Genomic DNA, 25179 nt, shown 5'->3' with positions numbered 1-25179 from the left:
AGCTTTCATTTCTGAAATGTCATGTTCCTTATATTACAAAAGTTGACATTCATACATTTTGCACCTTTATCAGTTTCACTACACGTGCATACATCTTAAACTTCCAACTATCAGAGCTATTTAACATTGTTCAACCATTACAGGCATATCAAATGATATCAGTAGACCTATACCGTATATGTAAAACTAATTGTAAACCAAAAGTTACTGTGTTCTGTAATCTGATTGGTTGAAAAACGGTATTAGATTCCCGGAAACTGAAAAACTATTCACCGCGTATTGACACGTAAACAATTGTTTTGTTGTGACATCAACATTGGTGACATCATTCAAATCATATTGTGACGTAAAGTTAGAATGACGTCACAAATGAGCAACTCCAGATGCTACCATGAGAACCAGCTGAGACGGCCAGCTGATGACACTTCACTGCTGTGTCCGTATTCGATGTAAACGAGTGCAGACACTAAAACCCCTTTGGTTTACTTTTGTGTTTACAATGTCGATAAACATCATGTGTTGGCCAATTTCCGTGTGTTATTGAGTATTTGAAGCACGGGAATATTTCGTGTGAAACCTCCGTCTGACGCCGTCGGTTCCAAATGCATTCCCGTGCTTCAAATACTCAATAACACCCAGAAATTGGCCAACACATGATGTTTATCTCCTAAATGACATCTGTAAACTAAATGATATCTATAAACCTAAATGATATCAGTTGATCAATAACATATATGTAAAACTAAGTGATATCTGTAAAACAATACCACTTATCCCAACCCGCATTTGTAAAACTATATGATATATGTAAAACTAAAAGATATCTGTAAAACTAAATGATATCAATTGACCTATACCTTTACATGTGTCATTTAGGTCCTTTTCACATTATTACCGTTAATACACTGTGATGTGTACTTGATTGTTCTTTCGGAGACACACTAAAGAGACGTGGCGTACATGTACACTAACGTTCCGTCTTACGAAACGAAAACTTGTATTTAGGATTTAATATAATATTTAATATACCTGTTATCATGAATGCACACTAAAAGTACATGATAGGTATTCCTACAGGGAAAATAGAGTAAACACTTGAAAACTTGATTTGACCCAAAATTCAAAATGTTTACAAACGATGGTTGGCGGAAAATCACCAGAAAGCTACAAACCTGAAACCAAAAACACATCGCTTCCGAATTCGGTTTCAGATGAACTAACGCATAATTCCAGAAAATGTGCAGTTTGGAGAGGAACAAAAACGTACCCATTCATATTGATAATGAGCCACATGGAGGGAGGAGATTCAGAATCTAGACTAGCTTCACTGAAGGCGTTTGCTGGGCGGATGGAACGATAAATAATACTGTTCAGGGACTGTTATACAGACTAGTTTTCAGTGTGTTGGTTGAGCAAGAAAACCCATCACATGTGAGTGTAGGGGTTTCAGGCAGTGCAGGGAGATAGGCAATAGTGGTAGCGTTATTCTAGAATTGGTTCTACATCACGTGAAAGACCGGTGAAGCTTGACACTCCATCGAGTAAGTGAGAATGGTGTTACTCCGTTTTAGCAAAATTCATTCAATTTCCGAGGAGGGACACCAGAGGTGGGTTTCACACATTGTACCCATGTGGGGATTCGAACCCGAGTCTTCGACGTGATGATCGAACCCTTTAGCCACTAGGCTACCCAACCGTCCTCATTGTTCAAATGAATGAAGTTAGACCGCTTGTTTCTAACGTTTCATATATAGGAATCAGGATATCAGCCACTAATCTTCCATTTAGTGTTTGGAATGGAAACCTTTCGATCTTTCCGGATTTCAGCGTTTATCTTTTAAACCAGAACGCGCTTAGATTCTCCTCATTTCCGGAAATTGAAAATGAATTCTTTAATTGCCAAATTAATGAAGACTTACAAAATATATGCTAGAAAAAAGCATCCAGTAGTTTTACTCTTATGAAGAAATAAGCAGCAGCAGTAGTAGTAGTAGTAGTAGTATTCGTAGTAGTAGTATTCGTAGTAGTAGTAGACGTGGTAGTAGTGGTAGTCGTAGTAGTAGTAGAAGAAGACGTAGTAGTAGAAGACGTAGTAGTAGAAGACGTAGTAGTTGTAGTAGTAGTAGAGGAAGAAGACGTGTTAGAAGAAGAAGAAGAAGAAGAAGAAGAAGAAGAAGAGGCGTTGGACCATATGAATCCCCGTGAGCTGATGAAACTAATCACGGCAACTTATTTGCAGTGTTTTTTAAATATTTTCTACAAACCAAAAACAAATTACCCTTTCACCAAAAATGTCAAACATTACTCAGCATAATACCCCAAACACCTTTAGGTTTGAAATCATTTCTAAATACTCATTACTAAATGAAATGATATGGACAAATTTCTTTGTGCATTTCGATGAATGATATATTAGCATGCCAAAAGAATCGTCCACTTTTCAGAAGGCAATCTGTGCTCTTATATCGCCCCACATCCATCAATGACGCTATGTTGCAGAACCAGCGTCAAATGGCTTCTCGCCGACGTAAACAACATGTACATCAATGGCACCGGAGAGGTCGATAAAAAAATTACTGTACAAACATATTTTTTATTGCTGTAATATCTAAAAAATATTAAATTACGGCCCAATTTGGATTTCTCACCAAAAAATGATTTGGCCCATTAACGAGAAATATGTGTCCGTCCTCTTGAATGGAGACCAATTCGGGCAAGTAGGACGTCTGTCAATAACGTCCCATTCACCGCCATTGGGTCACACTGTGCCCTCTTACCGTAATGGGCTTTGATAAAACAATTAATACATTTCATGTTCTTTCCGAAAGAAATTCTTGACGGGGTATCTCCTCCAAGTTTTCGAGATTATTCGTATTCTCTAAATTGACGACTTTGATTTGCTCGGAGCGCTGCACGCTCCCGGAATTAATGGGGAAAGTTCACGTGAAGAGCATACGCCTTATCTATAACCCCCATCCTCCCAGCGTTACAGGGGCCCCCTCCTTAATCTTCCAGCGTCCAAACACAGCAATTTTGAAATGAGAACATTGGGCCCAGATATGAGCGAGTAAATGAGAGAGTTGATTGTTGTAATTAGCCAGCGATCGACCGAACAAACTTCGGCTAAACGAGCAACGAGCGTGTGAATCCGTGGTCTGGTACTGGTGCACACACGCACGCGCTGTGACGTTCTCGCCCCTCGAGATCTCGACGGTATTGATGCGCGCGCAGTTTGCCGAGGGAACAAACTGGGCCTATTAAAACTCAATCCTATTGCAATTAATTATTTACTCGGCAATAATTCCCTGCTATTTGTTTGGGTCGTTGAAGCCCCCACTTGAACGAGACTTGGACGAGATAATAAGAGATGTTCAATACATTATCAATTGCTCAATTAAAGCTCGCAGCGTCGGCTGCTGAAGGAGAAGATCGCCCATTAATGGTCTAATATCAAAGATAGTTTTATCGCTATATCATCCGCCTTGTTTTTCCTTTATTTTCACTAATTGTTTTATTGTTTTTCGCATTACTTTTTTCTCATCCGAGATTGTTATTGACCGCGTTTCACAGAAGAGAGTTATTAATTAACTGTCTCCCATGACATATGGTTGTTTATTAGCAGACGGCGGACTACAGGGGATGATATGACGGTTAAGGCGGTATTGTTCTCACGGAGCAAGTCCCGGGTCAAGCAAACGAAGATTGTGGTGTAGTGAATACCAGGTCGATGGATCTTGGTCTGTTGGTGTTGTGTAATGCCGTGGAAAACCCTGGTATTACCTTCAGCTTGATAACGGTGTAAAGTTCTACCCCGAAACGTCGCTCTGGCCAGTAAAAGAGAAGGTGGTAGTGTTGAAAGAGCTTAGGTGAAGCTAAGCAAAGACGCGGAGAGTCCTTGGATGGGTGACTGTGATTAGCAGCTTGACTTTTGAGCGTTTTGGGGACTTTGTATAGTCCTGCCCTACAACGACGCATTGGTCATCTCACTTTAGGCAAGCGAGTTTGTTCAAATTTGCCTGCTAATTCAAATTTACCAGCAGAAAACGGGTACCCGGTGGTATAAAGTCATGTATCTGTAACATTCTTGCGTCTAACAGCAAAAACGGGAAGCCGAGGTTATCCAGGGTAAGAATGATCAGATTGTCCATGAGCTTCGAGCATGCAGTGCGCATGCAGAAATGCGCATGATAAAAGGCCTCTTATTACCATCATATATTATCATGATCAAAGTCAAATGCCTCATCATGGACTCACCAGCTACCAAAATACAGATCAAACATTTAAACTCGTGAAAGTTAGTTTTGGAGGAAATAATGGAAATACTAAGAAACCATACAATACACGCACGAGGTGTTACGGGATGACAGAGTTGTGTTCCTTACATGTGGCAGGACAAGCTTTACAGCCGCTTCAGGCACCACACACTGACATGAAGAAGCAAACTACTTCGACAGGTAATAACCGAACACTTATACACTACAGATGGCATGGTACTCTTAACATTGGAATAGTTTTGTATATCGAGTGAAGTGTCACACTATGAAACCAACCATTTAAAGATTTTACCGTCTCATAGACAGCATGCCAAAATATTTATACCCGTGAAGATCCGGGGTGGAGTAAACCTTCAGCAACGCATACTTGCTATAAAAGGCGACTATGCTTGTCGTTAGAGGCGACTAACGGGATCGGGTGGTCCACTGACTTGGCTGACACATGTCATCGGTTCCCATTTGCGCAGATCGATGCTCATGCTGTTGGTCACTGGATTGTCTGGTCCAGGGCCGATTATTTACAAACTGCGGCTATATAGCTGGAACGCAGCTGACTGCGGCGTAAAACTAAACTCACTCACTCACCCAAGGGTTTTAACCACTGGAGAAGCGTCATGTTCTTAAAGACACTATACCACACCACTCTTCTAAAACAATATCTAATGTATTTCTCTCAATAACACTGTCATCCCGAAGAAAATCTACCATATAAATTATGTGTTAAACCACGCATTTAGATTACAAAATTAAATGTAAAAGTTCGAATATATTAATGTAACGTTGCATTAAATTGACTCTCGCGCCCTCTATCGGCTGAACATTATTTTAAAATTATGTCCCTTGGAGCGCCCTTGACGATAAGTCTACGCACAACTTGTGATTAAAACTACTGACAACACAGCGTGCGACAGTTTTCGAAGTATGGGGTAGTTGTTTACTTTCCATATATAGCAAGTATTAGGAATCGGACAGTGGGGTAGCCTAGTGTTTAAAGCGCTCTCTCGTCACGCCGAAGATCCGGGTTCGATTCCCCACATTGGTACATACGATGCCAATGTTTGGTGTCCTCCGTTGTGATATTACTGAAATATTGCGTAAAACTAAACTCACTCTCTCACTGTTCTCCGAAGCTGTTCTCCTGGAAGTTTCAGTTATCGATTTCAGGCAAGTTGTAACGGATAACAGGTCTTCTATTGCATCAATAGGAAAATAATGCGAGTGCATATGCCCCAATATATATGATATAGGTCAAAGTATTGTGTAAAATGTGTGACACTGTGCCTTTACGATATCAATACAAAAATAAGTAGTTTCATAAAGAGACGCTCCGATCAGCATTGCGAGAGTGTAGATGATGTTTACCAATGGTGATATTACTGGAACCCAGACCTGCAGGAGAGAGAGAACGCTCTAACTACTGGCCTTTACACTATCTCGTCAGTGAACGGAAATGTGGCACAATAGATGTAAACAGTTTCGTCAAAAGATCACGGATCATGTCTGTGATCTAAAATAAGTTGTATCAATAATTATCCATTGTGATTGAACTGAGAAAATGTTTCAGTGTAACATTTGAAACATAGGGTCTGAATTTAGAATTTTTAACATGAAAAGTGGGTGATTTTAAATGTATTAATATCTGAAAGAACTTAAACCAAACCTTTTATTTCTCAAACAGTCAAACATCAGACCACGGAAAATCCGATTCAGGACGTGTTGTCAAAAACCAACTTTATCGTAAGAACCGATCAACTAACGGGATCGGGTGGTCACGCTCGCTGGTTGACTTGGTTGATACCTGTCATCGTATCCCGATTGTGTACAGTGATCCTATTGCGGTTGATTACTGAATTATCTCAATTATCTGGTCCAGACTCAATCATTTACAGGTTGTTGTCACATAGCTGGGATATACCTGACCAGTTTGTTTTTAACACCCATCCAGAGGTCGGAATTCTGGGAACCAAGACGTGTCCTATGAGCGTAGACTGACGTTCGTGTCAATCACTGGATTGTCTGGTCCAGACTTGATTGTTTAGAGAGCTCCCTCCTACATTTGCATCATTACAGAATACGACGTTCAAATACAAAGAAATAAAATGGTATCTCCTCTTTTAAGGCAACAGAAGTAAAAATCACACTCACGTGTACATTTCTAAAATATACTCAAACATTTTGAAATTATCAATTTAAGAAATAACTAAAGAAAGTTACATCTCTGCTCAGGCAAGGGCGCCTGCGAAGCTTAGTGTTGGGTGACATATAAATACCATGCAGTCTTAGAAACAATAGTCAACACAGAGAGTTGTACTCATTTTGCGTGTAGTCATTTTATCTTATGCATTTAATGCATGAAGATGTGCGTTCATTGAAACGATTTGTCATAAAAGGACTGAGCAGTTGTATTTATTCGAAACTGTTCTTAATATAATGCACTTGTGTATTCATAAAGTATAGGAGATAAATATTAGCAGATAATACCGTGCCTGTTTGAGAAGTTTACATTCGCTTTGTCATTTCAATTGTATCGTGATGTATCCATTTAATATCGGCGATGTTCCGTATGGAGATGTATAAACCAGTGACGAATTGAATGAACTGCTGTAAGATATTGATAAGTTATCGTTATCAAAACATTGATTTAAATAAGAGCATGTGTGAGACTAAACAAAAATCGTCAAGAGTGGAATATACAAGGACAATTGAGTTTATAAGTGATCAGTCGTATATTTTCGTTTTGTCATTTATGACAGTACAGGTGGAATGCAATAAACCTGATTTACGTATGTATTATTATCAATAATTCATGGATTATCACAAAAAGTACTCTATGCTTACGTGAAAGCTATTGAATATTATTTTTTCTCATGTATTATGCAGTTTTAGATAAACGATGATCTCGGCTGACGGACTTGCGAAGATCGATTGATAGAAACGTTTTTCTTCATGTTAAAAACAGAGACATAATATTCTCGATTTTCCTTTATAGAAACTATTTGATGATAACACTTTCATATAGCACATGCACTGGTCAAGAATTACAATAAAGAACTAGATATGAAATAAGATTTGTTTGTTCTTTGTTTTCAGATTAAATCATTCTTTAGAAATTTTAACCTCATAAAATGGAATGCATTACGACATTGCAAATAAACTAATTATTTTAAATTTGTCCGCATTTTCGGCTGAAATCTATAACATCAAATTAAAAGGAAAATCACAGCTTGGACAGAGTACTCCCGACAAGATACCGTTTGGCTCCCAACACCACAAGCAATCCCAGATCGACTCTTGTAATTGAGGGGGCGTGGCTTCCAACCAGCGGCGGTGTATCGGTATTTGATTGGTCGGCGCTGCCGCTGAACCCGCAGTCTGATACTTTGACGGGTCGGTGACAGAAGTTTCGAATAAATAGAATCTTTTAGCAGGCGTATTGTACTAAGTTTGAGTGTTAGTGTGTTGTGACTCGGCTGTAGGAAATCTCAGCTGAATGTAGCCAGCGCTGTACGACTGTGTGTGGAGAGACGGTGAGATTCGGCCTACAGATACACGGTACGAGGCCCATTGCGAACGGACCTTGCGTTAGCAGGGGCTTCTGGCGTACAATTCTCAAGGGAATTTTATGTGAAAACAGCAGATATTCTGCAATGGATCTGTCACTCAAGAAGAAATCAGCGTATGATATTGACAGTTTGCTTGGTGGAGGGGAAGCTGCGAAACAATCAGATCAAAGACAATCTCCAACAATCGACACAGGTATGTGATTGTTATTAATCCATGATTGTTATCATAATGATATTATAAGCTGACGTATTATAGAATGGTTATACCATATTGATATGGCGATTTCAGTTGAGATTGTTGGTGTATATTCCGAGAAATACAACAGTTTCTAAATACTGTCGAGTAACGAGTGGCACACTGTCTTACTTGGAGATGCAGTGAAGATTAAAAATGACAATATTTCATTCGGGAATATTTTAGTATGTTTTCAATATTCTCAAAGTAATGATAAAAAAATTTATACAAAATAGAAACTAAATGTAAAATGTGTATATTTGTTTTTATATGTACCATACGCAACATGAAATCATATATTTATTAGATGACAAGCTGATTTCAAATTCAGCAGATTTTTAAATTCAATATTCATTACGTTTCAATAAATGCACACACAAAGCACTGAATACGTGCAATTTGAACGATGTGAATCATTGCTAACACGCTAAAATTTCTTGAAATCGTGATTGAAGCACTTGTGTATTTTTCCATTTTTCTACAATGGATTTTAAGCGCAGTTATGGAGCATTTAAGCTTATGACACGGAAAGTACGGTCTCCTTTTAAAAAGATGTATTCTACAATTGTTGTTCATTTACAGAAACTGATAAGAGAGGACTTAATGACATAATTCTTTAATGAATGTGTTTGTTCATAAACAGAACATGTCCTAAAACTAAACAATCGCAAATATGAACAGCAACAATTTTAAAAAACACATTTTCGTCATTTGTGTAAAATATACTTCACAAATATTTATAACCTATTACAGTGAATATTCGCATGTTTATAGCTTAAAACACATCTCGCACCCTGCCTGGGTATGTTGTGTGTTATTATTCAACAACAACATTGGCAGATCGTATTTTCTGATAACCTATGATTTTCCTCACGTTTTCCTGAACTGTACAATGCTTATCTACAGAAATGGAAAGATATACTTGATATCGATACTTTATGAAAGTGTGCTTGTTTCAAACATATACACTTTATATTGTGTTAAAGGACGTAGCGATGTTTGCACGTTTACAACAAGGAAAGTCTGGAAGAATTCTGTATAGCATCAGTTAAGGACACTACATGAGATGCGTTCTATACTGCAATGTGTCATTAGCGGCGAGAGTACAATCATTTTATTCTGTATATCAGAAAATACGCACAGGCAAACGTTCTCATCTTATGAAATTTAGTTTTCTTATCAAATAAACATAATCACGATATAAAGTTATGAAAATGCATAATCTACTTGAGTTCGATCTGTTAAAAAATGATTTGTCTCGTTTATATATGTCAAGGACTAATGTTCGGTTTTACTTTAAGGCAATGCATGCATCAAATTAAATAGGGTACGTTACCAAGAGAAACGAAAACAGTGTGCACTTGTACACCATACACAGTATTAACCTGTGGGAGAGGATAGCTCCTGTTAACCTTATGTGCTTCATTGGCCATATGTTGTGAGCTCGAACGACGCAATACGATTAACATGATCACCATTTCTATTTTTCATTATGCTCTTTCATATTATTACTTTGAAATACAGCAACGTCTTTTAGTATGCAAGTCAAGATAACACTGACAGTCTATACACACATGATGATGAAGAATGCATTTATTTTAGACTCATAGTTTGTTTTACATTTTCTGTATATGAAAACTCAACCTCAGTACTTGTACATTGCGTCGACGATTTGTGTAAGAAATTGATTAACTTTTTTCAAACGACTGGGATAGATGATGAAACGTATTTAATATCGTTATCTTTTTAACAAGGTTAGGTTGATATGCAGTCTGATACAGGGTTTTGAATTTTGCATTGAAATAATCCATGTCGGATTAAGAAATGAAAACTATTTACACACACATATATATATATATATATATGACGTTCGTGTACTTTATTTTCTACATATTGTGTACATGCACTGGTAAGAATATTATCCACGCACACACCCGTTGTCATACTGTGTGTATAGATTGAAGTGCTTTCGCATGACAATCCATCGATATGAGTTTCTCATCACTCAAGAAATCAGCATCTTCATATGACCACAATGCGTCGTGTCTAACTTCCCGGTTGTAGCTGAACAACGTTGTACTCACTTGTACAAATAACTTGTAGTAATATGCTATTAATACCTAAGATAATAGAATGCGGGGTATATTAAATCATATTTTAGGTACAGATTGTGGATGGTAGTCATATAGCGTTTTAGAAGAAAGGATTAAAAATGGAAAAATATCGCAGCTAGTATGTATATGATTTTGACATGTGTTCATTACCGGCCATTGCACATACAAACAACAGGATAGGTTGAATAGGATCTGTGTTCTGTCCCTAGATGCCACATTAGACGCCAGATTGTTAGTAAGAGTACCACATGTTTTAAAAGAAAACAATTCTCAGTCATATACGTATGCGGTTTTGAGATAGTAGTGCATTCACCTGTACTGAAATGAATCAAGATAGAATGAATCATTATTTACGGAAAAGTTCATAATGTTTTTAAGTAAAATCTTTAAAACGGCTGTCAACATAATCATAACCATAATCCCTGTGTCGTGTATTGAATGATTGCTAGTTGATCGATTAGCGGTACTTACACCGCTACGAAGATGGTACTATGGTTACATTGTTATCTTTCGATGGACTACTCATGGGATGTTGTGTCTGATGTCGTCGTTGCCTGGGACGTCCGTTGTTGTAGACATCATGAATGCATCTTTTAGAATATATAACTGATGTGGTATTGAATAGTACACTGTAACATATAAACGCTCCTCTCGGTTTAATGATGTGGCTTTCAGCTTCATAATATTTAACAGTTAGTGTATAATTACTGCATACAGGATTCTTTAGAATATATAAGTTATGTAGTGCTGAATAGTACATTATCGCATGTGAACTCTTCTCTCAATTTAATGATGGTGTTCATCTTAGTAAATTTTCATTAAGAGTTTCATTATGAGGACATCTTTAAGAATACAGTATATAACTTATTCTGTATTGAATAGCACGTCATGACATATCAACTATTGATTGGGTAGTGTCGTAGTTGATATCTGAATGTTGTAGTTAGTTTAGCCATGAATAATCTTTCATATAACTTATGTGCTATTGAATAGTACATTAGAACATATATAACCCTCCACTCGATTTGATGATGGGGTGCTCACCTTTATGGATGTTTGTAGTTAGCTTGCTAATGGACGCTTCATTTAGGTTGTGTAACCTGTGTGATATTGAACAGTACATGGAAACATACAAAAACTCCTCTCGATTTAACTTTGTAATGTTCATCTTCATTAAATGTTATAGACAGTTTCATTGTGATTGCATCTTTTAGAATATAAATCTTATTTGGTGTTGTAGAGTGCGGTATTACACATAAACTTTCCTCTCGTGTTTTTCAGATTCACGCATTTTTATTAATCGTGAATATGGAATATGGAACTTATATGGAATTGAATTGTGCATTATAACATATAAACTCTCCTCTTGCTTTCATTGTACGGTTTTCACATTCGTGAATGTTTGTAGTCAACCTAATCATAACGACATCTATGACAATTTATAACGTTTGTCATATCGAATAGTACATAAAAACATGTAAACTTTGATTACATGTTTTTTCCCCTCCATGAATGTTTACAGATAGCTTAGTCATACTGGCATCTTCAAGAATATATACCGCTTGTTATTAAACAGTACACAATAACATATCACGTCTCCTCGCGAATTAATTATTTGGTTTCACCTTCACGAATGTTTATAGGTAGCTTAATCATGAAGACGTATTTATAATATATAGCGTATGTAGTATTGAATTACAGCGTATATGCCTCATCCTTGCATAGATGACCATAAGGCCAGCAGTACAACGTGTAAAACATCAAGGAAAAGACATGCATAACACATATACTTGTGTCTGAAGTTGCTGCCACCGCTAGTTATATCACTGTAAAGCTTTATGCGCCATGTTCTCATTCACTTTTCACAGTCGCCCGCATTTCGGTCGTTGGGTGGTAGGGTTAAGGGTGAGATTCACGCCAAATTGTCCCTTGTCACAGATATGAATTTTGACAGGCCCAGCTTATTCATTATTTGTGGGTTATTTGTGCACGTGAAGAGCGAGCACACACGACAGACGCCATATATACCTGCCATTAACAAGATTACACAGAACTAAATGCCTGTTTCTGAGTCGTCGACGACGGCCACCAGCGCTCCATCAATACCGCAATGCTATGGTTCTGGGTATATCAAAAAGCTGGAGTTTATTTGTTAAACACAGCATTTGTGTAGAGAGGGCTCGTAATTAACGTTGAATGTACCCGTGGAGAAAGCTAGAGTGTTTTCAAGTGGAAGGAATACTTGTGAACTCGCGCATTTAATCAAGTTCGCTGACACCTGAAAAGGTAAGGTAATATGTGAAGGCGATGTTGACTGTCTTTTCAAGCCCTGGTTACTTACAAGGACTAATATTGACAAGTATCCGTTCTCTGTGTCATCATACCATACCTGCATTCATATATTAAAACCCCTTCCTCCGCCCCCTCGTGAGAAGTAGCACAACTTAACCCCTTGCGCGTTTTCAAACAAATTCAAACACCAAATTAACCCTTAATTGGCTTGCTCCGTTCCGTCACGTTCCGTTACGCAATTTACAAGAAGCGGAAGTTGCGCAGAACCGTTTTCTCGGAGCTGTTCGTGCCTCGCGACGTAAGCCCAGCACCCGAGACTGCGCGCGACGATCTCGCGACAGGCTGACAAATGTCCTGTTTGTGTTAGGTTGTCCCCAACGTGAACATTTCTAGGTCTCGCTAGTTTCTGTGTGTACACCATGCGCTCTCAATAGAGTCATAACAACACAAGCGGTTACGCGGTCGAGTTGCCTAATATCTTCCTCTCCCCTAGCCGAGACGCCGGAACCGGTGAAGGTTGGGGGAGGGGGTGACAGACACTTCGTTTCGCATCTTGACGCCAGTTTAACTTTTATATATGCGACATATGTACTGCAGGGAGACGATAGCGACGCTGACTGGGAGACATGGAACTATTGAGTTGAGTCCCATCGAGAGGAAACGATAATCCGGCTTGGCGGAATTGCATATACGTAATACACTGTTCCAGGCATAGAGACACGACTCGATATGCTAATATCATATTTTCACATAACCGTTTCTCGCCCGGTCTCTTTGTCCAGCTCTTTAACGAAATGAGATTTTCACAAATATTTATTAAAATATACAAGATAACTGTCAAGAGCCATCATCGCGTATACCTGGTATTCATCTTGTGAATGAAGAGTCTTAAAATAGCCCATGTAATCGATAAATAAATTGAATCCTTGCATACCATGTACTAAAATACTTAAGACAGAATGGAATGTTTAAACACAATAGATTCAGAATTTCAGTAAGCACCTCGCGTTACGGCAAAACATAAGGGGGCGTTTTATTTACAAGATAGTAAAACTTTCTGTACACAAATGGTCTTAAAACAGTTCGAAAGTACATTTCGTAGAATACGTGTACCTCTAATTTCGCATTGTTAATAATTTCGTTTGTAATGTTAATGAAATATGTATACGATTAAGCTTATAAATCGAAATTATTCATCCATATAACTGTTTTGCAATGAGTCAGAGCCGTAAGACATAAACCTGTTTTATCAATAAAACAGGTCGTCCTCTCTCACATCTCTCGATCTGTGCTCAATGATGTATTGCTAATTGTGAGCTTGGTGAAAAAATCAATTTTCTTGTCAGTCCATTTGTGTTCGTCAAATCTTTTTCTTTTATACCTGATTAGGAGAATAAACGAAAATCATTACTGATGTTATATTTAATTACTGCCTCCGCGACAGCGAAATTCCGTAATCGTCTTCACTGTTCATTATCATATCGAGAGTGCGACTATACTGATCTTATGCAAAGCTTAGTTCTATGGACGTTAGTGGGAATACTTTGTGCAAGGTTAAATACAAACAACGTACTCGAAATAATTGAATTATAGAAAATTAATAAAGTTCTATCCTTGATATTAGCAGCTTTAACAACGCGAGCCGGGAGAGAGATAGAAAAGCATGTTTTGTCCTCGCATCTCTTCAATATATTGACAAACCATCCTTCCAACAATTATCAGCGGCCAATTAAGATATTTGTCTCCAGAGGTAATTTACCGGGTGCGAGCTTCAGTCGAACAAACGCTTTTCTGATCGATGGCTGTGTGAAACTATTGGTGAATATGCATTGAACAATCAACCTCTTTTATCAAGCTAGGGGGCAGATAAATACAGGTTTGTTGTAAATAATTCAAACAGGGGAAGAATTAGTCGATGTGAAGCTTGCGATTACTGTCTTTACCTGAAACATATAATCATGTATTTCATGAACATTAGATATGATGAGTTTCTATTAGACCTAAGTATATATTAATCGCTCTGTAACACGCCACACAGGCTGAACCGCTGACAGGGTAGATGTGAAATTGACATCAGGAAGCCAGGAACATATTGCCTTCCTAAAAGCAATACATTTGCCGCATTAGCTGGAAGAGCGTGATAACTACCTATGATAACAGTTATCCAGCGACTCTAAAGTCGTTTCATATTGTTGTATTGTATTTCCTTGGTAGATAACGCCGAGGTCTTTAATAGGCGTCAGCAGTTGGCGTATACATCACTGTCATGGGTTCTCGCTGATGTTGAAATCCACTTAAATGATTCTTTTGAAGCCGATCCATTTTTCATAAAACGCAAATTACATTTTATTCTTAATGAATTATTCAAGAACATATTTGAAACTGATGTTGGTTTAGCAGTATTTCATGTTGAGGTTATCGTAGAAGTGTGTTCAAACTGACATAAATCATTCAAAGAAGTGGGGGTTTTTTGTTTGTTTGCGGTCGTATTTTGATCAATTTTATAAACATCCTGTCAAATGATAATCACATCTATTTCTGAATGAGTTGTTGCCAATTTTCCATTATTACTTTTCAAGGTTGGTTGAAAAATTAAACTGAAATTCAGAGGCCTTAAAAGGTTCTAACGAGAAACGTGACAAGACAATTATTTCTGTTCTGATTAAAAAATACAGAAAATATTCAAAAATAAAAAAAAACCCAAAACATATGTAAATTGAAGTACGTGTTTCATTCCATTTACTTCTGTTCTTTTAAATATCAGCAGTAACAAACTGATTTCTAACGAAATATTGTTTTCTTTACAACGCTAGATGGGGTAAATAAGTCTGGGGTTTTTTTTATTAAACAACTGTGTTTGTGGACCTAATGATTTCAGCTCTGTAAATATGTTAATTCATTGTTTCAGGTTCTGAAATAGATAAACACTTTAACTCAAACTTTAATTCCAACCACTTCGTATCAAACTGTTATCAATACCATTATATTGTACTAGTTAAAATGTAAATATTCATAAGAAAATACTAACACATTTGAATATCACCACGACTGAAGCCACAACAGTAATATTTTCCTTAATTTCTAGTTTAATAAAATAACTAGTAAGGAGAGCGTAATACATTCATGTTAAATCATAACAACATAGATATTTTTATTATAGTACAAAACAAGGGCATGTCATAGTGATTTCATGTAATTCTATTTTTAATTTTCAGTTTGTGTCAATATTTGGTCAGGGTATAGCCTGAATTATGTATGAAGTAGTCCCGTAAGTGATAACACTATCGTCTGAGATAAGTGGATACAGCTGACGGTAAAGACAACGCTTTAAATATTGGATTACCGTGGGTAGTAATCTCCTTGATATTCCTCCCACCGCGTTATTTATGGAAATGAGTATACTAAGTGCCGGAGTGGTTCCTGATAATTGATATCACACATACGTACGATAAGTCTGTGAATCGTACCGTGGTATTTGATAATCAAAAACATCAACGCGTGAAGTCAAACGATATATAAATCAGTTTACAACAGGAGATTAAGTTTAACGTACTGTCTTAATGGACAAGAGTTATAAACAATAAAGGTATTGTCTGAATATTTAAAACTTTAAAAGTTGAAAAGTTATCTCATTTGGTGAACCTCATCATTGACTGAAGTGTATATACGGAAAAGATTATTTAATATTTTACGATAAACATGATGTCGCTTTGAGGAGGAATTTATTTTTATTTAGTGAAATAAATTTGTAAAGATGATTGAAGTATTACGACACATTGTATCACAAGTCACTCCCGTCAAGAAATTGATTTCCTTGACATGATATTCTACATCATACAAGCTCTATTTTCCTATAAAAGACTGATCAAACGATTTTGTGAAATATGTATTCCGCTTCAAGTCTGAGACAGATATTATCAAAAGTCGTCAAATAAAGCTCAACGTGCTTTTTTCATTTTGGAAGGCAAATTGATTAGGTGAAACTGATACATTTATTATAACAGATGTAATATATTTTGACCCGCATTCTTTGATGCGTTATATTATGCTTATACGTGATTGTAGATGGTAGTTGTTGTTGGTGTATGGTAGTTGTTGTTGGTGTATGGTAGTTGTTGTTGGTGTATGGTAGTTGTTGTTGGTGTATGGCGAACTCTAATGTCCAGTGCTGCTTCTGTCAACATTAGTCTTTGAATTAATTAAAATTTAATGTTCTCCCTCCCATGTTCGTAGAATTCTGCAATGTGCTTATTTGTTTTAGCAGATATATGATTTTTTATGAAGAGACCTTGTTTAAATGTATCACTGTATGTACCAACATATGTCATATTTGGGATTTCACTTTATCAGTAAAGTACAAATTCTAGTACCTTTTTGGTTGAGTCCCATACGGGACTCGAACCGGCACCCTCAGGGTCAGGCACCTAATCGCCAGGACACAAAGTCAGCCGCCTAGCCCGCTTAGCCACCGCGACTTCCACGACTTCCAGGCGATTAGGTGCCTGACTCTGAGGGTGCGGGTTCGAATCCCGTATGGGACTCAACCAAAAAAGTACTAGAATTTGTACTTTACTGAGAAGGTGAAATCCCAAATATGACATATGTTGCATTTGACCACTTTCCAAATGGCAATGTGTAATCACTGGATGTACCAGTTAAAAAGATATGCAAATATATTCAAATATTATCGATATCAATATACAAAGATGTGGCAATTATATTCAATCTACAAGACTAAAATAAAGCAATGTTGGGGTTTTTTTTCGGTAGTACAAGGAAACGAACGCGATGTTGTCATCGTAGTGGACGAAGCTGGGCGTGGGGGCGGCTGTCTCAAAGGCCGTCCATGTTGTATCGGCGTTATTACATCATGGACAAATCAATGGAGGCCAATCTGTCTAAACAGCAAGCCGTGTTGTTGCACCAGAAACACTTAGAAGTACGGCTCGATTAATCCCAGATCCTCCGTTCCGAGTTCGTTTCCCGTGCCAAGTCGGTGTCTGTATCAACCAGTGTGTCTCGTGGCACGGACAGGGACAAATAACGCACTGGTACAAATCACTACGCGATGTTAAAGTGTGCGTTTTTGGAAAGTGTGTTTGGGATCGTAGATCCCCGATTCAACAAGTTCAACCCGCTAAGGATCCCAAATTCAATACATTCTCAACGAAATGTGTGCATCTTCTTAACGAAATTTCCTATGTTTCGTTTCCATCGATTAGCTGAAACCTTTGACCAAACTGAAGACGCCATCGCGCGCTTTAAAAATGTGACGCAGCATTTCGTCATTGTTTGACCGTCAAAGTTAGAAATGTAGATCCGCATCGCGGCCATATTGATATATACCAACGGGTTACTCCCCGGATGAGAAACACCGCTTTATACCGTTGATCTCTGATCGACGGTCATGTATAGTTAATCCACGCTAATCCTTAGCATCAGCAGTGGTCATCAGCTGGAACGTTAATCCCGAACACACGAGACTTGGCACGAGATGACCACAACCTTGTATTTACAGCGTGTAATCGTATACATGTCGTTCCTTTTCATCATGACGTCATGGAATCTATCCGAAGATCAAAGAACAAAATCGACTTTCATTCTTACATATTTATGCTGTTTTGTCAAACTTGAAGTCATATCCATGTCTAAAGATGTAACTATAACCAAACTTCTTAAATACGTTTGCACTTGTGAAAACATTTAATTAAATAATAATGGGAAGTGGATTCAAGGATACGACTGACCAGGGCTTCCAAGGCTTAAGGGGTAAGGTTAGTTATATATGTGCATATACATGTATATCATTATGTTACAGAACTAAATATACATATATATATGTTAAAAGTTCCTAAATTATTTTCATGAAATATAATTAATATAGATGAAGGGGCACTTGTTAAGACCTGCTTCAGAACTGAAACTGGGATAATCTAGACTTGCCATTTAGACAAACATGGGCTGTATTTGGTATATTTGTATGACAGATTAGTATAGTGGGTGAGCTCAAGTGAGCGAGTTAATATTTATCGTCACACTGGCAACATTTCAGGCATATCGTGAAGCGAACAATTTAATAATTATATTGTAGATAAATAGATTTCGAAACTAAAACCCTGTTGACGAAGAACAGTAAAACCACTAGTGTTAATGCACGTGTCAGAGTTACCTCCCCCGGGGGACGTCGGGGTAGTCTAGTGGTTAAAACGTTCGCCCGTCCCGTCGAAGATCTGGGTTCGATTCCCCACATGGGTACAATATGTGGAGTCCATTTCTGGTGTCCCCTGTCGTGATATTGCGGGAACATTGCTAAAAGCGGCATAAAACCATACTCATTCACCTTCACAAGGATGGAGAAGTTGCGCCAAAATTAAAACATTTGAGTCAAAACGATTGGTTTGGTTTGATTACAAGGCTGTTTGACGCAGCAATATTTCAGCTCTATCTGTACAAAACCGAGTCTGGACCACATAACCTAATGATTAACAGCATGAGCATCGATCTACACAAATGGATACGAAAACATGCGTCAGCGAGCCTGATCTTGTGATCCCGTCTTACGACAAGCATGGCTACTGAAGACCAATTCTAACCCGGGTCTTCAGGGGTCAAGGAAAACATGAAGAAGCAGAGGAAGAGGAGGAGGATGAAGAAGAAGAGGAAGGCTGTTTCTGTGGCGTTGAACCATGTACAATCATGATTACACGATGCCATTTAGAAAGTGGTCAAATGCAACATATGTCATATTTGGGATTTCACTTTCTTGGTAAAGTACAAATTCTAGTACTTTTTTTCGGTTGAGTCCCATCCGGGATTCGAACCCGCACCCTCAGAGTCAGGCACCTAATCGCCAGCACACAAAGTCAGCCGCCTAGCCCGCTCAGCCACCGCGACTTCCACAAAAATGAAAGTCGGACAACTGGTAGTCTAGACTGCGTACTTTGTGTACCCCTCTGATGAGTGTAAATTGGCACGGCTCCCACGGCCGAAAGCTATGATTACACGATGCCATTTAGAAAGTGGTCAAATGCAACATATGTCATATTTGGGATTTCACTTTCTTGGTAAAGTACAAATTCTAGTACTTTTTTTCGGTTGAGTCCCATCCGGGATTCGAACCCGCACCCTCAGAGTCAGGCACCTAATCGCCAGCACACAAAGTCAGCCGCCTAGCCCGCTCAGCCACCGCGACTTCCACAAAAATGAAAGTCGGACAAATGGTAGTCTAGACTGCGTACTTTGTGTACCCCTCTGATGAGTGTAAATTGGCACGGCTCCCACGGCCGAAAGCTATGATTACACGATGCCATTTAGAAAGTGGTCAAATGCAACATATGTCATATTTGGGATTTCACTTTCTTGGTAAAGTACAAATTCTAGTACTTTTTTTTCGGTTGAGTCCCATCCGGGATTCGAACCCGCACCCTCAGAGTCAGGCACCTAATCGCCAGCACACAAAGTCAGCCGCCTAGCCCGCTCAGCCACCGCGACTTCCACAAAAATGAAAGTCGGACAACTGGTAGTCTAGACTGCGTACTTTGTGTACCCCTCTGATGAGTGTAAATTGGCACGGCTCCCACGGCCGTGGTAAAAGGTACTTTCTTGGTAAAAGTACGCAGTCTAGACTACCAGTTGTCCGACTTTCATTTTTGTGGAAGTCGCGGTGACTGAGCGGGCTAGGCGGCTGACTTTGTGTGCTGGCGATTAGGTGCCTGACTCTGAGGGTGCGGGTTCGAATCCCGGATGGGACTCAACCGAAAAAAAGTACTAGAATTTGTACTTTACCAAGAAAGTGAAATCCCAAATATGACATATGTTGCATTTGACCACTTTCTAAATGGCATCGTGTAATCATAGCTTTCGGCCGTGGGAGCCGTGGGAGCCGTGCCAATTTACACTCATCAGAGGGGTACACAAAGTACGCAGTCTAGACTACCAGTTGTCCGACTTTCATTTTTGTGGAAGTCGCGGTGGCTGAGCGGGCTAGGCGGCTGACTTTGTGTGCTGGCGATTAGGTGCCTGACTCTGAGGGTGCGGGTTCGAATCCCGGATGGGACTCAACCGAAAAAAAGTACTAGAATTTGTACTTTACCAAGAAAGTGAAATCCCAAATATGACATGTTGCATTTGACCTCTTTCTAAATGGCATCGTGTAATCATAGCTTTCGGCCGTGGGAGCCGTGCCAATTTACACTCATCAGAGGGGTACACAAAGTACGCAGTCTGGACTACCAGTTGTCCGACTTTCATTTTTGTGGAAGTCGCGGTGGCTGAGCGGGCTAGGCGGCTGACTTTGTGTGCTGGCGATTAGGTGCCTGCCTCTGAGGGTGCGGGTTCGAATCCCGGATGGGACTCAACCGAAAAAAAGTACTAGAATTTGTACTTTACCAAGAAAGTGAAATCCCAAATATGACATATGTTGCATGTACAATCATGTAGATAAAGCTGCGTACTCCTATAACTGCATACACAACCGATACGCCCACACAATACTCCCATATAACTGCATACACAACCAATACGCCCACACAGTACTCCTATAACTTCATACACAAAGGATACGCCCACACAATACTCCTATAACTGCATACACAACCAATACACCCACAACACTCCTATAACTGCATACACAACCAATACGCCCGCACAACATTCCTATAACTGCATACACAACCAATACGCCCACACAATACTCCCATATAACTGCATACACAAAGGATACGCCCACACAATTCTGCATGTTCCTTTTTAACAAAAACACTTCTTGCATATATATGTAATGATATTCATTATTGATCTACGAGTATTTATCTGAAAGAACACCATTGAAAAAAATACATTTTAGACTCTTGGATGAATACAACAGACATGCAATGTCTTAGCCAGAAAATAAACCTCATTTCACTGAAACCAGATAACAGTTTCAAGATTGTACATTTCACAAAATGATGTCACTCCATGTTTGAGATTAATTCGGTTTAGCCCACAAAACTAATCCCTTTTAACAAAACGAGTGTTTAAAACTAATTCATTAATGCTAATCGGATTTGAGATGATCCTGTCAATCCTTTCCAGGTTTATCATCACCCAGCATTCAAAATGTCAGAGTTAAGATGCTATCCCTCCGCCGTCTCAAGAGAAAAGCTTATATTTTTTCATTTATCGTAAATTACATCTTGTAATAAATACAGTTCGTGACCTTCCCGTGCGATAGACATCTGAAAGGTTCCAGTAATACTACAAAAGCATTTAATTGAATTAACCTCGATGCTCCTTAGCGGTGACATTCTACCCGGGCCGTGCTTATATTCGCGCCAGTACTTCGTTTAATCTTGTGATTATTAAGTGTCCCCGTGGGACCCCCAACCCATCCCGATTCTTTTTAAGTTCCGAGTTTTCACTGAACCCGAGGCATTTTGGTTGTGGGTCCCCTGTAGGCCCCTGATTGCTTCGAGATTACGTCGATTAGATTATAACCTTAGCGGTGAAATATACATGATGTGGTGTTTTCAAATCCCGGATCGCTCAACTGAAACGAAAACTAATTGCAATTTATGTGAAGTCTTAGCGGGGCTCCAAACTGGAGTGGGATCATTTCCGATTGATATTATCAGATTAATAAAATATTCATATATTGATAATTAAAATCAGTACGCCAAGAGGTGTTGGGAGAGTCAATGAGCTATGCTTTAACCACTGACACCGGAAGCGATCGCTGTGGACATCGAGCGAAGCGGAGCAAGTGCTTGTTTTTATGTTGATCGTCTACCTCGAACAATAATCGTAACAACAGAATTTCATATAGTCCATTAGCGATTTGATGACTAATTGCTTTATCAGATGTTCGTGTCTATTAATTTCACAAAGCGGAATATTAACCCCTGAGAATGGATATGTCGCATAAATAAACTGCAATGAAAAAGAATGACAGGTCTGGTGAGGTCAGGTAATTTGGCTGGAATATTGCTGAACACAGATTAAGACCATACTCTTTATCAAGAACAACTATTTAGCTGCTTTCAGCATGCCATGTATCCTGTATGAATATACATAAATTACTTCAAAACATTAAAATAAATTACATTTACGGCAGAATTATGTTGATGTTTTGTTCAGTTTTGAAGAGCCTATGGTAACACACTACTATCTTCAGGATAGACTGTGTTAGGTGCTGGGTATCAAGATTTGATGGTCTTTAGTTTGTAGCCCAAACTTCCCCATTGAGTTGCTCATAAGGCCGAAGGTTTGTGGTCGATTCCCCATATGGGCACAATGTGTGAAGCTCATTTCTGGTGTCCCTCGCCATGATGTTGTAAGAATATTGCTAAAAGGTGCCTAAACCATACGAACTTATTCACTACTCGCCCATGTCGTTGGCCGTGGACACTGTTATGGCGAACCGTGGTTGAACGAAAGCATATTTTACATGCAATTACAGTCATTTATTATCTCTTGTGACAGTCACTGGTACTAGTAAAATAATTGGCTTTTAATCTGTTTCTGTTTCTTCACAAAAACAATCGGGTAAGGCTTAATTAAGCCGCGATTAGTCCTGGAACAAGTGATCATTCAACTCACTACCCTTGAAACTTTTACTTTGCGATAATTCAATTTGTATATTAGCTTTTTCCACACATAAGTTCTAATCTTTGGCCAAACGAGAGGACGGAAGATACGAGCAGCCGGGCTTTCTATTTTCGACTCCAAACTTCCTGAGATAAATTACAAGCTGTCGAACGTGACTCGGTTACAAGAGCGTGTTTTCCGAGTAGAGCCGAAGTCTTGCGAGCGCCCCCGATCTTGACGGAGAAGATGTCGCCAATTATTAGTTTATTTCGTTGACAAGAGATGAGGAATAGAACACGCGCCATTCACACCAGGACAAACACAGAATGACACAGGCACAGTTTCCGACACTGGCACATTTCCCGCTCATCATCCAATTAACACAGTTGTGTTTTCGAAATTTAATTTGCCACCGTTCGCAGCCATTCATCGCGTCACGTCTGCACGCGCCAGTGTTCAATACGCACGCGTATGACGTCATGAGTTCGCGTGGTTTCCCGCCTTCTTCATCTGTGTCTCCTTGGAATGTGTGGCCAACCGTGACGGCCTCAACACCAACAACAGAGTCCTTGCGACCTCTACTTCACTCAATTAACGCCCCAATATTGCACTCATTTCCAGAAAGTCGACCAATTAAGAAGATAAACACCGTTTAAGGAGATCGCTGTCTGTCGCCTTGTTCGGCACATCGTTCAACTTGACCTCTGTGACCTCTGCATTTGCATACAGTGCTTGTCTATTTCTGGTTGTTTGTGGCAGCGTTCGTCATATTTAGTCATGACTTTCACATTTCCTTGGAGTGTTTTCATTCGATTAATATTAAGTAACTGAATTACATGGAAATTAACCATTCCTTGATCCGAGTTGAAAAGAAACTTGAAATTCAAAGTTTGTTGGCGTTAGTTAGCTGGTTCACAAACCGATGCGTCACTAACACATATCAGTGTAATTACCATAGTTATCAAAGATGACTCATCATCATCATCATCATCATCATCATCACCATCATCATCATCACCATAAGAGAGTATAAATGTGTGAACAGGTGGAGAACCCGTGACATCACAATCTGCTTTTGTCAGCAACGTAGTGCACTGCTGTTCTGTCTCGAAGTGCACACAATCAATAATGCAAAGCTAAATACACGCTGATTCCCGGGAAGCAACTGGGATGTAAATATTTTCAAAGAAAAGTTTTCTCTTGTCATTCTTCCAATTTCCGAAAAGGTAACTCGTAATATCAAAGATTAACACGCAATTACCTGGACGAAACGCAAGACGGTATACAATTCAGAGATAGGTGACTAAGTGTAGGTTTCCGCAGCTTCCAGCAATATTTCAGCAATATTCCAGCAGTGTTCCAGCAACATCAAGGCGGGGGATACCAGAAATGGGCTCCACACATTGTACCCATATTGGGAATCGAATCCGAGGTTTCGGCGTGACGAGCGAACGCTTTAATCATTAGGATACGGGTGGGGTACCGATAATGGTACGTATCATAGGGTTGTGAACAGGTGATGCTTTATGACCGCGTCTATTCTGATAAGTAGACTGCTTGATTCATCCTAGCTATATGAACATTGTTACGTTGTCGTTACTTGTTGGTTCGTAATTCTTACCTATCAATTAAAACGGTGAACAGACTGGTTTCTTTCTAAATCCTTTTGTGCATCAAAATTGCCTACAGCGTTGAAATGATACATAAAGCGAGTGTAGATATAAAAAGTATGATAAATAAATAAAATAATAACGGAAAACACAGCCTCAGCCCCTGGTCCAGACAACATCACATACACAGAAGTAAACAAGCTCCCATCTGACATGCATACCTGCACTTATGTCTTCAAGCAAATCTGGACCTCAGGTAACATACCCGCAATCTGGAAAACAGCTAGGGCGGTGCCAGTCCTCACACCAGGGAAGCCCAACAGCCCAACACTTTTCGACCAACATCACTCACATCCCACCTATGTAAAACCCTGGAAATAATAATATACAGTCAGCTTAAACACCAAATCCTCACTAAAAGGCTAAGGAGGACCAGGGTGGCTTTACGCCAACTCGACAAACTTTAGACCATTTTACATTTGAACAAGACGTTTTACAGTGGGGCAAGCAGGGAGACAAATCACC

The 25179-nt window shown here is 39.0% G+C and overlaps 1 protein-coding gene across 1 annotated transcript in view; it reads left to right on the top strand.

The window, feature by feature from the left end:
* Positions 1-7921: 7921 nt before the first annotated feature.
* LOC137281591 (homeobox protein ARX-like) overlaps positions 7922-25179 on the top strand; it is a 42331-nt gene continuing 25073 nt past the window's right edge. The window contains exon 1 of the mRNA XM_067812923.1: positions 7922-8030. Within this exon, the coding sequence (XP_067669024.1) occupies positions 7922-8030 (109 nt within the window). The remainder of the gene's footprint in view (positions 8031-25179) is intronic.

The sequence above is a fragment of the Haliotis asinina genome, chromosome 4 (assembly GCF_037392515.1).
Source record: "Haliotis asinina isolate JCU_RB_2024 chromosome 4, JCU_Hal_asi_v2, whole genome shotgun sequence".
Taxonomy (NCBI): domain Eukaryota; kingdom Metazoa; phylum Mollusca; class Gastropoda; order Lepetellida; family Haliotidae; genus Haliotis; species Haliotis asinina.
This window is presented reverse-complemented; position numbering and strand designations above follow the sequence as displayed.